This window comes from Eubalaena glacialis, chromosome 9 (genome assembly GCF_028564815.1).
Source record: "Eubalaena glacialis isolate mEubGla1 chromosome 9, mEubGla1.1.hap2.+ XY, whole genome shotgun sequence".
NCBI lineage: Eukaryota > Metazoa > Chordata > Mammalia > Artiodactyla > Balaenidae > Eubalaena > Eubalaena glacialis.
The window spans coordinates 21707894-21721251 of NC_083724.1; the positions used below are offsets into that span (position 1 = coordinate 21707894).

At 50.0% G+C, this 13358-nt stretch overlaps 3 protein-coding genes across 3 annotated transcripts; 2 read left to right on the forward strand and 1 right to left on the reverse strand.

The window, feature by feature from the left end:
• Positions 1–1374, forward strand: LOC133098263 (poly(rC)-binding protein 1-like). The gene has a single exon (XM_061201023.1). It carries the CDS (start codon positions 16–18, stop codon positions 1117–1119), a length of 1104 nt encoding a protein of 367 aa, XP_061057006.1. The 5' UTR covers positions 1–15; the 3' UTR covers positions 1120–1374.
• Positions 1375–2023: 649 nt separating this feature from the next.
• Positions 2024–3750, reverse strand: LOC133097283 (uncharacterized). The gene is made up of 3 exons (XM_061199179.1): positions 3694–3750; positions 3426–3630; positions 2024–3113 (listed from the first exon to the last, which is right to left on the reverse strand). The coding sequence occupies exons 1-3, from the start codon at positions 3748–3750 to the stop codon at positions 2686–2688; spliced, it is 690 nt and encodes a 229-aa protein (XP_061055162.1). The 3' UTR covers positions 2024–2685.
• Positions 3751–3813: 63 nt separating this feature from the next.
• Positions 3814–10787, forward strand: LOC133097284 (uncharacterized). Its single transcript, XM_061199180.1, has 3 exons — positions 3814–3864; positions 9197–9401; positions 9714–10787. Exons 1-3 carry the CDS (start codon positions 3814–3816, stop codon positions 10139–10141), a joined length of 684 nt encoding a protein of 227 aa, XP_061055163.1. The 3' UTR covers positions 10142–10787.
• The last annotated feature ends 2571 nt before the right edge of the window (positions 10788–13358 follow it).

Sequence of the window (13358 nt, forward strand, 5' to 3'; positions counted from 1 at the left end):
TATTAAGAGTAAGTGATGAACTCCCCAGAACGCCGCCCGCCGCTCGCCATGGATGCCGGTGTGACTGAAAGTAGACTAAATGTGACTCTCACCATTCGGCTGCTTATGCACGGAAAGGAAGTAGGAAGCATCATTGGGAAGAAAGGGGAGTCGGTTAAGAGGATCCGCGAGGAGAGTGGTGCGCGGATCAACATCTCGGAGGGGAATTGCCCGGAGAGAATCATCACTCTGACCGGCCCCACCAATGCCATCTTTAAGGCCTTCGCTATGATCATCGACAAGCTGGAAGAAGATATCAACAGCTCCATGACCAACAGCACGGCGGCCAGCAGGCCCCCGGTCACCCTGAGGCTGGTGGTGCCGGCCACCCAGTGCGGCTCCCTGATTGGGAAAGGCGGTTGTAAGATCAAAGAGATCCGCGAGAGTACGGGGGCCCAGGTCCAGGTGGCGGGGGATATGCTGCCCAACTCCACCGAGCGGGCCATCACCATTGCTGGCGTGCCGCAGTCTGTCACCGAGTGTGTCAAGCAGATCTGCCTGGTCATGCTGGAGACGCTCTCCCAGTCTCCGCAAGGGAGAGTCATGACCATTCCGTACCAGCCCATGCCGGCCAGCTCTCCAGTGATCTGCGCGGGCGGCCAAGATCGGTGCAGCGACGCTGCTGGCTACCCTCACGCCACCCATGACCTGGAGGGACCACCTCTAGATGCCTACTCGATTCAAGGACAACACACCATTTCTCCGCTCGATCTGGCCAAGCTGAACCAGGTGGCAAGACAGCAGTCTCACTTTGCCATGATGCACGGCGGGACCGGATTCGCCGGAATTGACTCCAGCTCTCCAGAGGTGAAAGGCTATTGGGCAAGTTTGGATGCATCTACTCAAACTACCCATGAACTCACCATTCCAAATAACTTAATTGGCTGTATAATCGGGCGCCAAGGCACCAACATTAATGAGATCCGCCAGATGTCCGGGGCCCAGATCAAAATTGCTAACCCAGTGGAAGGCTCTTCTGGTAGGCAGGTTACTATCACTGGTTCTGCTGCCAGTATTAGTCTGGCCCAATATCTAATCAATGCCAGGCTTTCCTCTGAGAAGGGCATGGGGTGCAGCTAGAACAGTGTAGGTTCCCTCATAACCCCTTTCTGCTGTTTTCCCATGATCCAACTGTGTAATTTCTGGTCAGTGATTCCAGGTTTTAAATAATTTGTAAGTGTTCAGTTTCTACACAACTTTATCATCCGCTAAGAATTTAAAAATCACATTCTCTGTTCAGCTGTTAATGCTGGGATCCATATTTAGTTTTATAAGCTTTTCCCTGTTTTTAGTTTTGTTTTGGGTTTTTGGGTCATGAATTTTATTTCTGTTTGTCGATAAGAAATAAATGTAAGAGTGGAATGTTAATAAATTTCAGTTTAGTTCTATAATGTCAAGAATTTAAAAATTAAAAATTGGATTGGTTAAAAAATAAAAAAAAATAAAAAAAAAAAAAAAGAGTAAGTGATGAAGTGAGACTGAAGAAGGGCCATGCCATGCAAGTGGACAACTTTATGGATAGGCACAATACGTCAAATCAGTGAGACACAAAGCTCCATATAATGTCCAAAGGAATTGCTTTTAGGAAAGACATGAGTTCATATTTTCAGGTTGGTTGGTATAAAGATTGCACATGACGGACATATTCTGTGTCTTGAGGGTGAAGTGGTGGTAACATGGGTTCGTATACATTTGTGAACATTTGCTAGATGTATGCACTTACATTGCTGTGGAATCAAGGTTTGTAAGTAAAATCTCTTTAAGGTGGATACAGTGGAGAAAGGAAACAGGAAAGTGAAGGGTAAAGGAAAGATTCAGGACACTACCAGAACACTTGTAAGCACATTCACAAAGTCACACTGAAGAAGGACTGCCAGAGTAAAAAATTTATTGCAGTACATGGAAAACACAATGGTCCATAATAAGTAAAAATGTAATTTTACTTTCAACACCAAAAATCTACAAAGTCCCACATAGAACCCAGATTGCTCATCTGATATAAAGGTTTGTACAAGGTAGGTTTCTAAGCATAACCTCGAAGAAACCCAATCTCGGGTAAAACGCAAAGACAGAAATTGTTCTTTGCGGTGGAACCTACACCGGAATCGATCTGTCTCTACCTCTATCTATCTATCCATCTATCCATCTATCTATCTATCTATCTATCTATCTATCTATCTATCTATCTATCTATCTATCTATCTATCCATCTCGTCCTGCTCCTCCTCCTTCTTCTCCTCATCCTCCTTTCCCCATCTCTCTCTCTCCTTTCATTTTCCACATGAAACAGGAAAATATGGAGGGATGAAAAGGCACAAATCACATCACTAAGGTTCGCAGTCGGAACCGCAGAAGAACAGAAGTGTTTTCCTCTGAATGCACATCCTGGCAGCCTGTCTTCTGGACACGGGGACACACCTCCCTGAGCTGGGATGCGGCAGGAGCTGATGTCTGTCTAGTGCGTGCTGAACACCGTTCCCGGGACAAGTGGATTTCTGTCCGCTGTGGGGGAAGCTCGTCGCCTCCGGGTACACGATGCTGCCGCGGAGCCTTGCACGGCGAGGCGAGGTGGCGGCGCAGAGTCCGGCTGGCTCTTGGGCGGAAGGGACCGGCCCTAGGAAGGGCGGGGAGCCGCTGGGTGCGCCCCTAAGGCGGTGGCGCCCAGGGCGGGGAGGGCTGCGGGCCGGCGGGCCCGGAGCGCGCGGCGAGCAGGGAGTCGAGCGCCGCCAGCGCCCAGTGCAGGGCCGCGCCCGCGTGCGCCAGCTGCCAGGCGAGCCAGGCGCGCTGCGAGGCCGTGGGCTCCGTGTGGCCGGTGGACAGCGGCAGGAAGGCGCCCCCCGGGGCCCGCAGCTCGTCCAGGACCACCTCCAGGGCGCCCATCTGGTTGTAGAGATTGGACGTGAGCGCCGCCAGGGGCGCGCGGGCTTCGGGCCACAGGGTTCCGCGACGGCGTTTGGGGGAGGGGGGCCCGGCCTCCGCCGGGCTGTGCTGGCAGCGTCCCCAGCTCCTGACCCACACCGGCGATCGGGACCGGGTCCTCCTGCCGCGGAGGCGCCAGGGAGTGTGGGCGGAACCTGCGCGGGAGACAGAACGGGAGGGATTCAGGTGATGCGCGCCGCCCCGTGGGTCAAGGTCACCATCGCCCCTTCCCTGTCTCCACTCCCCCACCCCTACGCCCCACACCCCACCACGCCTGACTCTGGTGGCCTCTTCCAGGATCTGCTGGCAACCGGGGCCAAGTCCTGGATGCCTTGCTCTCAGCCCTTCTGCCTTTAGGGGCATCTCACCAGGGTCAGGGTCTTTCTCCGCACCCTGGGGGCTTGGCTTGCCCCTCAGGTCCTTCCCTCACATCCCCACCTCTGCCGAGGCCCAGCCCAGACACCTGCCTCCTCTGCGGTAAAGTCCTGCTCTGGAGGAGTCGGGCGGCTTCTTAGCTCTCCGGTGGGCTGGGGGTGGTCGTCCCCTCACCTTCTCTTCTCCAGGTCCGTTTCCTTGGGGGCGACTGTCAGGGGAGCCATCGGGGCTTCTCCCCCGCTCGTGCCTGGTGACCGCTGTGGGTGGAGAGGAGGAGAGGAGTGAGTGTTCCCTGACCTACCTCTGGAATGTGGGGGAGGGTGGATTAGAGCAGATTCCAAGTCCGACCGCTCCGCCCACCTCCATTCCACCCCGTCCCCCAAACTCTGGTTTCCTCCTGCTCCCCACAGCCTCCATGGGTAGCTCCCTAGGGCCGGGCCTTTCCTGTCACTGTGGCAGTTCCTGAGCTGCCTGGCGGGCATGCGCCTGGAAACCCTCCCTCAAGTGCAGCCCCCGAGGATCGCACAGCTGGTAGAGAGCCCTGGATCACAAGGAATCCGGACTTCACCTTGGGTTTCTCTCACCACTTGCAGTGGTGTGAATGTCACGTCTGGCACCTGTTCCTTTGCTCCTTAGCCCAATATCTTGTGTCTCCCAAACCCTCTCAAGCATCACTCAAAACAAATGTCTGCAAAAAAGAACCTAGAATTTTACCTCCTTTGCTCTGACAGCCCTCTCGGGTCTCAATGCTTCCTATTGCTCTCCATCTTTCTGAGGGATGTGCATCTCCTCCCTTCTGTTTTAGAGACAGGTTCTCCTTGGAGGAAAGCCTTCCATTTTCCCTGTGGGAAAGACCTTTTCTCTGCTGGCCAGGCCGCCTGCCACTTGCTGCCCCTGCCATTTCATCCAAGCCTCCCCGCTGAGCCACAGGTCTGGAGGCCTGGAGAGTGGTCCAGGGAATGACTAGGCCAGCCGAGGACGTGGCCTTTTATGGCTTCCCAGCAACCCCCTGCCGGGTCTCAGATTGGTGCGCAGGAGACCACACCCACCAAAGAGAATTGCAATGATGAGGTTAAGGGCTGTTTGGGGTGTCCCACTGGCTTCCTTGGTCCTCAGGACTTTGTAGCTGTACATTTCAGAGCATTTCCGCTCTCTGCTGTATGTTAACTTCACAAAAGGGCACTTGTTTTCTGGTTTGTTTCACGGTGCTTTTTATCTGTTTGTTTCACCAGTTCTGTGTGTGTCTGCATGTGTTAGCATGGGTCACTCTTATGCCAGGGGTCAACAAGGTGTTGGTATAAAGGACGAGAAAACCTTTTGGTCTGTTTTACTTGCATTCCCTTTGGCCCTTACTCAGGTCTGCCATCCTGACAGGAATGCCACCATAGACACTACAGGATGAAAGAGTGTGGTTAGGCCCAAATAGGCAGCAGCATACACCCAGCCTTAGGACCTCTGCCCTCCACAACATATCAAGTTTTGAATTTAATTTTTGTGTTTTTTTTCACTCCTCTTTCTTCTTTTGTACTGGATATCGACTTTTTTTTTTTTCAACTTGGTCCAAAGGGTACAAAAAGACATATTAGGAGAGTGTCAAAAATAACCTAGGACTCAGCCAGTGAGAGCAATGGTCCATGATTTCTTTGAAGCACCTGATGGATATATTTCCTGGCTCTAAGGGCAGTGTAGTTGTAGATGGAATAATTTCTGTGAGTGAGCAGGAGGGAGGGTATGGAGACCGATCTGTCTGTTTGCACAGCTACTCTTCTATAAAAACAGCCTCCACCACATCAGTGGGACCTGTAGGTCAGGTTGTTGCTGCCTATGGCTGATAAAACCAGCAAAAGCCAAACAGAATCTATTCTTGTTAGACTCAAGGTACCCAGACCTCAGAGTAAGGAGCTCAGTCCCATTAATGAGAAGGTTCACTCTGCTGTACACCTGAAACTAACAACATTCTTAACTATACTCTAATAGAAAATAAAAAGTTAAGAAAGAAAAAAAAAAGAAAAAGGAATGTCCTGTGGTTGCTGGGGCTTATGGAGTCCTTACCTGTTCTGAGGCTTCATTAACTGTTACTTACTTGGATTCGGAGACGTATCGTAATATTTTTGCACCAGTTATCTTGGACCACGTATTGATATAGGGTGTCACATCTTGCTAGAAAGTGTATGAGTTACGAGAGTGGCAATTAATTCCAAGTGCTCATGTGTCTGGAAGTCCCTGCTCTCCCCTCATTCCGGGGTCACCATTGGGATGGTTTGTATGTCATGTCTGGAAATAAATCCTTCAGCTGTAATCATGGTGACTGGCCACGTGAATGTAGGCTTCTTGAAGTGTTAAAATCCAATGTGGCTCCCTGAGCAGGTTCCCATGGGGGAGTCAGTATTCTTTATAATTTTGCTCAAACTATCCAAATTTCATATATCCCAGAGGTTTGCCTTTAATGGGCACAGAATTTAGATCCGAAGAGATCACAGATAAAACCAGTATAAAGTGGATGATTAAGGGCTACACGTGCACTCAGGGAAGGTGCTGTCCTCCTGGCCTGGATGTTGTGATTCATAATAAGAAATATATATTTGGTGCTTGCCTGGGTTTCTGGCTCAGTGCCTAAACCCACTGGAATTTCCTAAGTGATGAGAGTGATAAATGGGTTTTGTTATGTTAATGAGGTGACCTTTAGAAAGCACCCAGGTCGACAAAGGTTGGGGGCTGCTTTCCAGAGGACCCCACGTGGTGATTAGGGCATTAGCACTTTTTATCGGAACCCCCAGGTTCCCGGAAGGGGAGAGAATCTGGAGGTTGAACCCATCACCAATGTGTAATGAGTTAATCATGTCCCTGTAATGAAGCCTCCTTGAAAAAAACGAAAAGGCTGGGGTTCGGACAGCTTCCAGGTTGGTGAACACATGGAGATTTGGGGAGATGCCTTTTGGAAAGGCATGCCCCTTCCCCATGCCTTGCCCTATGCATGTCTTCCATCTGGCTGTTCCTGAGTGACAGCCTTTTATAATACACTGATACTCTAATAAGTAAAATGTTTCTCTGAGTTCTGTAAGCAAATTAATTGAACCCAAGAGGGGTCGTTGGAACCTCTGAACTATAGTGGATCCCCCAGAAGCACAGCTGACAACCTGGACTTGCGATTGCACCTGAAGTGGGGCAGGGGCTGTCTTGTAAGACTGAGCCCTGAACGTGTGGAATCGGAAGTTGTCCCTGAGTAGATAGTGTCAGGATTGTAAGACACCAGACTGGTCTCAGAAATTCCCTGGCGGTGTAGGGAAAACGCACAGACACATTGGAACTTGTACTAGAATCTTCCCACCCTTACCAGGCTACTGTTACCACCAGCTGCGCCTGCGGGGCCCTGCGTTTGTAGGACCCCTCTGGGTTCAGAGCAGCCAAGCCGGGGAGGTCCTGTCGGCTTCAGGGAAACCAAAACAGTAGCAAGCAGAGCTCGTGTGAGGCTTTCGCTTCATTTACCACGTATTTATACTTCCCATAGCAAGTATAAATTGGATTGTTTTCCCATCATTCACTCTGGACTCTCCTGTCTTCAGAGGTCTGATTTACTTTGTGTCCACAACATTGGGCCACATCGCCGTTACTAAGGGAGACCTGTTGCTTTCCCTCAGCCACACGCCATGAGCACAGAAGCACTTCCAGAAAAAAAAAAAATTTTTTTTTGATCACTTTCCCTAAGGCAGTTATATCGGAGCATCTGGCATTGGCTGGTTGGTTGGTTGGTTGGTTGGTTGGTTTTAATAGTCTCTACTCACAGCATTTCTAAGTAGAAAAATGACCATCTAATCTATGCTAATGTGAAGAGAGGAAAGGACTCGCCTTGCCCCACATCCCCATTCTGGAAGGCTCATTTCAGTCCATATCTCACAGGACCATGTGAGATGAGTAACCTCAAGGAAAAAGTGCCTTTGTCTTTTAAATTCTACCAAGTAGGTGAGTGGTTCATAAAGTGTGATCCCAGGACCAGCAGTATCACCATCACTTGGTAACTTGTTACAGATGTAAATATCAGGCTTCAATCCAGACCTAGAGGGTCAGAGCACTGGGGGCGGGGCCATGTGATCTGTTTTCCAAGGGCCCCCCAAGAGATTCTGATGCAGGTTCCAGTTTGAGAAGCACTGAAGGAGGATATTCAGATAGAGGTGGGGGAGGAACGTCATTCACTTACAGCCAGTGATCAGGATCCTAAGGGAGCAGTCTGGATCGGGTCATTTTACTCTTTTTTTCTTTTAAGGGCAACATACAATAATTTTTCTGTGTTTATGCCAATATAGGTTTTAGGGAAATAAAAGCCAATTTTCTTGTTTGTACAAGTTGTATCCTAAGCTTATCTTCCCTAAGGTGTAAATTCAAAAATTAAATACAAGGCAGGGAACTGAAGAATGCTCAATCATCCCTGTTACTGAAAAACCAAAAGAAAATTCTCGAACTGAAAAATGCAATGTCTGAAATTTAAAATTCACAGGATAAATTTGCCAAATGTAAATTACAGGGGAAAGAGTCATTGACTTGAAATAGATCAGTAGAAATGATCAAACAAGTGAGAGAAAAATGATGAAAAGACATTAACCTGTGACCTGTGGGACAAAAAAAAATGTCTTACATATATGTAGATGAAGTCCCAAAAGGAGAGTGAGGAGAAAATGGGACATACAAAATATTTGAAGATATAACGGCTGATATTTCCCCAAGTTTGGTAAAAACATTATTTTGGGGCCTAACCATACTCTTTCATCCTGTAGTGTGTATGGTGGCTTTCCCGTCAGGATGGCAGACCTGAGTAGGGGCCAAAGGGAATGCAAGTAAAACAGACCAAAAGGTTTTCTCGTCCTTTATACCAACACCTTGTTGACCCCTGGCATAAGAGTGACCCATGCTAACACATGCAGACACACACAGAACTGGTGAAACAAACAGATAAAAAGCACCGTGAAACAAACCAGAAAACAAGTGCCCTTTTGTGAAGTTAACATACAGCAGAGAGCGGAAATGCTCTGAAATGTACAGCTACAAAGTCCTGAGGACCAAGGAAGCCAGTGGGACACCCCAAACAGCCCTTAACCTCATCATTGCAATTCTCTTTGGTGGGTGTGGTCTCCTGCGCACCAATCTGAGACCCGGCAGGGGGTTGCTGGGAAGCCATAAAAGGCCACGTCCTCGGCTGGCCTAGTCATTCCCTGGACCACTCTCCAGGCCTCCAGACCTGTGGCTCAGCCGGGAGGCTTGGATGAAATGGCAGGGGCAGTAAGTCGCAGGCGGCCTGGCCAGCAGAGAAAAGGTCTTTCCCACAGGGAAAATGGAAGGCTTTCCTCCAAGGAGAACCTGTCTCTAAAACAGAAGGGAGGAGATGCACATCCCTCAGAAAGACGGAGAGCAATAGGAAGCATTGAGACCCGAGAGGGCTGTCAGAGCAAAGGAGGTAAAATTCTAGGTTCTTTTTTGCAGACATTTGTTTTGAGTGATGCTTGAGAGGGTTTGGGAGACACAAGATATTGGGCTAAGGAGCAAAGGAACAGGTGCCAGACGTGACATTCACACCACTGCAAGTGGTGAGAGAAACCCAAGGTGAAGTCCGGATTCCTTGTGATCCAGGGCTCTCTACCAGCTGTGCGATCCTCGGGGGCTGCACTTGAGGGAGGGTTTCCAGGCGCATGCCCGCCAGGCAGCTCAGGAACTGCCACAGTGACAGGAAAGGCCCGGCCCTAGGGAGCTACCCATGGAGGCTGTGGGGAGCAGGAGGAAACCAGAGTTTGGGGGACGGGGTGGAATGGAGGTGGGCGGAGCGGTCGGACTTGGAATCTGCTCTAATCCACCCTCCCCCACATTCCAGAGGTAGGTCAGGGAACACTCACTCCTCTCCTCCTCTCCACCCACAGCGGTCACCAGGCACGAGCGGGGGAGAAGCCCCGATGGCTCCCCTGACAGTCGCCCCCAAGGAAACGGACCTGGAGAAGAGAAGGTGAGGGGACGACCACCCCCAGCCCACCGGAGAGCTAAGAAGCCGCCCGACTCCTCCAGAGCAGGACTTTACCGCAGAGGAGGCAGGTGTCTGGGCTGGGCCTCGGCAGAGGTGGGGATGTGAGGGAAGGACCTGAGGGGCAAGCCAAGCCCCCAGGGTGCGGAGAAAGACCCTGACCCTGGTGAGATGCCCCTAAAGGCAGAAGGGCTGAGAGCAAGGCATCCAGGACTTGGCCCCGGTTGCCAGCAGATCCTGGAAGAGGCCACCAGAGTCAGGCGTGGTGGGGTGTGGGGCGTAGGGGTGGGGGAGTGGAGACAGGGAAGGGGCGATGGTGACCTTGACCCACGGGGCGGCGCGCATCACCTGAATCCCTCCCGTTCTGTCTCCCGCGCAGGTTCCGCCCACACTCCCTGGCGCCTCCGCGGCAGGAGGACCCGGTCCCGATCGCCGGTGTGGGTCAGGAGCTGGGGACGCTGCCAGCACAGCCCGGCGGAGGCCGGGCCCCCCTCCCCCAAACGCCGTCGCGGAACCCTGTGGCCCGAAGCCCGCGCGCCCCTGGCGGCGCTCACGTCCAATCTCTACAACCAGATGGGCGCCCTGGAGGTGGTCCTGGACGAGCTGCGGGCCCCGGGGGGCGCCTTCCTGCCGCTGTCCACCGGCCACACGGAGCCCACGGCCTCGCAGCGCGCCTGGCTCGCCTGGCAGCTGGCGCACGCGGGCGCGGCCCTGCACTGGGCGCTGGCGGCGCTCGACTCCCTGCTCGCCGCGCGCTCCGGGCCCGCCGGCCCGCAGCCCTCCCCGCCCTGGGCGCCACCGCCTTAGGGGCGCACCCAGTGGCTCCCCGCCCTTCCTAGGGCCGGTCCCTTCCGCCCAAGAGCCAGCCGGACTCTGCGCCGCCACCTCGCCTCGCCGTGCAAGGCTCCGCGGCAGCATCGTGTACCCGGAGGCGACGAGCTTCCCCCACAGCGGACAGAAATCCACTTGTCCCGGGAACGGTGTTCAGCACGCACTAGACAGACATCAGCTCCTGCCGCATCCCAGCTCAGGGAGGTGTGTCCCCGTGTCCAGAAGACAGGCTGCCAGGATGTGCATTCAGAGGAAAACACTTCTGTTCTTCTGCGGTTCCGACTGCGAACCTTAGTGATGTGATTTGTGCCTTTTCATCCCTCCATATTTTCCTGTTTCATGTGGAAAATGAAAGGAGAGAGAGAGATGGGGAAAGGAGGATGAGGAGAAGAAGGAGGAGGAGCAGGACGAGATGGATAGATAGATAGATAGATAGATGGATAGATAGATAGAGGTAGAGACAGATCGATTCCGGTGTAGGTTCCACTGCAAAGAACAATTTCTGTCTTTGCGTTTTACCCGAGATTGGGTTTCTTCGAGGTTATGCTTAGAAACCTACCTTGAACAAACCTTTATATCAGATGAGCAATCTGGGTTCTATGTGGGACTTTGTAGATTTTTGGTGTTGAAAGTAAAATTACATTTTTACTTATTATGGACCATTGTGTTTTCCATGTACTGCAATAAATTTTTTACTCTGGCAGTCCTTCTTCAGTGTGACTTTGTGAATGTGCTTACAAGTGTTCTGGTAGTGTCCTGAATCTTTCCTTTACCCTTCACTTTCCTGTTTCCTTTCTCCACTGTATCCACCTTAAAGAGATTTTACTTACAAACCTTGATTCCACAGCAATGTAAGTGCATACATCAAGCAAATGTTCACAAATGTATATGAACCCATGTTACCACCACTTCACCCTCAAGACACAGAATATTTGTCATGCCACCTTGCAATCTTTATACCAACCAACCTGAAAATCTGAACTCATGTCTTTCTGAAAAGCAATTCCTTTGGACATTATATGGAGCTTTGTGTCTCACTGATTTGACGTATTGTGCCTATCCATAAAGTTGTCCACTTGCACGGCATGGCCCTTCTTCAGCATCTGAATAATATAGAACGATATGCATGGATGACTTGGGATGGGCTGCAAGGCAAGAGCCCTGGCAATGCGAGCCATGAGAGTCAACGTCCTTTACACGGAAAATATGAAGGCATTTTCTCCAAGGGAACCTGTCCCTTAAAGAGAAAGGAGAAGAATGAGGACCCAATAATGGATGGAGCAAAGGAGGTTCTTGAGACCCAGGAGGGCTCTAGGGGAGATAAGGAAGGTTCCAGATTCTTCTTTGTGAAGATTAGAGTTGGGAGGTGGCACTAGGCTTTGCAAATGCAGTTATTCAATCTGTAATGCTGTAAAGGTTAACTCTTGTTCATCCTTCAAATGTCAGCTGAAATGTCCTCTCTTCCTGGTAATTTATATAATTCTAAGTCTAGAATCCATGCTCTCATGGCACCATGTATCTTTTTTGAAGCACTTATCATAGTCCTAATTTTGTGTGTGCTCATTTGAATAATACTCGTCTCCTCCCCTGCATCCTAAGCTCCCTGAATGGGACCCATGTTTCAAGATTTTTCCCATTATTGTATCCACAATACCTGGCCTAGTACCTGGCACATTATAGATGTTCAATAGATATCTACAGGTAGAAAATGAATTATTGAATGCGTGCATGAGAAAACATTGATAGGTGGGATTACACAGTTCTCTTTCCTTTTCTGGACAAGTCTCACACAAGGTCCGTTGGTAGGACATTTCCTAGAGACTATTGTAAGAATGTCTTCATAGTCAAGAGCCAGACTACAGGCTAATGGAGGGAACAGAGTTTCTAAGTCAGGTACCTAAAATTGTACAGATGGTAGAATGTCATGGGACCAGAAGAGGTAGTAGAGATCATCGAAAGCAGAGACAATTTCCTGGGGTTTCTTTGATATGACAATTGTTTTACTCAGTTGAAAATGTCTGCACATACACAAAAACTCACATGTAAGTATACAACCCACACACTGATCCTTACAGTCTTGACAAAATTGATTCAAGTGTTAGATTCACTCTTTTGGGACTTCCGTGGCGGTCTAGTGGTTAAGACTCCGCGCTTCCACTGCAGGGGGCGCAGGTTCCATCCCTGGTCAGGGAACTAAGATCCAGCATGCAGCGCAGCGTGGCCAAAAGGAAAAGAAAAAGAGAAGATTCACTCTTTCACCGTTTATCCTGAGCCTGGAAACTGACGGACTCTGGCATGCCAAGAAATGATGGAACTTCTCTGGTAGATTGAAAGTTCCTCGTCACCATTCCATGACCTATTTTCACCAACCTTGTTCATCGTCTTCATTTCTCTCCCCTCTTCCTTGCTTCCCTTCCTCCTCTTCAGTGCAGGGAATATCCATACCCTGCCTTTCCTATGCTTTTCCACCCAGTTCTGTCTCTGAATACCGCCTCCTAAGGGCCATATGAGGATGATTAGTTAATTACTAGAATCAAGGGCTTGGAGAGCTGTTACAATAGAGAACAGCATTTTGTTTATAGATAGTTTAGGATTTGTTTGGATTGGTGAGGAAACACTGATATTGTTAAAGCAAAGTCTGGAGAAACTGGACTGCCTCTCTTTTCTCACAACTAGCTGGGATCAGATAGAAAGTAGAGTTATTTTTTTTAATGTAAGTAATGGACCTCTTTGGACTGTACTGTAAGGACAAAGTCAGGACTTTATCTGAGGAGGATGGGCGTCAACTGCTCACACCCAGAAGGTGAGGCTCAAAGATGCTCTGTCAGGGACACAGGGGAGGTGCTGTGTCTCCAGTAGATGAAGAGGAATCTCAATCACAATTATCCTTCAATTTTCGCTGAGTCCTTAGTTTTCTATTGCTGCAGAGCAAATTATCACTAATTACTGGATTAAAACAACACAAATTTATTATCTCAGTGTTTCAGGACATCAGAAGTCTGAGCATTGTATGGCTGGGTTCTGTTCAAGGGCACACAAAGTTGAAATCAAGGTGTTGGGTGATTGTGTCCTCATCTTGGGCTCCACTAGAGAAAGATATCCTTCCAAGCTCCCTGAGGTTTTTGTCAGAAACATTTGCTCTGCAGTTGTGGGACTGAGGTCCATGTTGTCTTGCTAGTGGTAGACCAAAAAG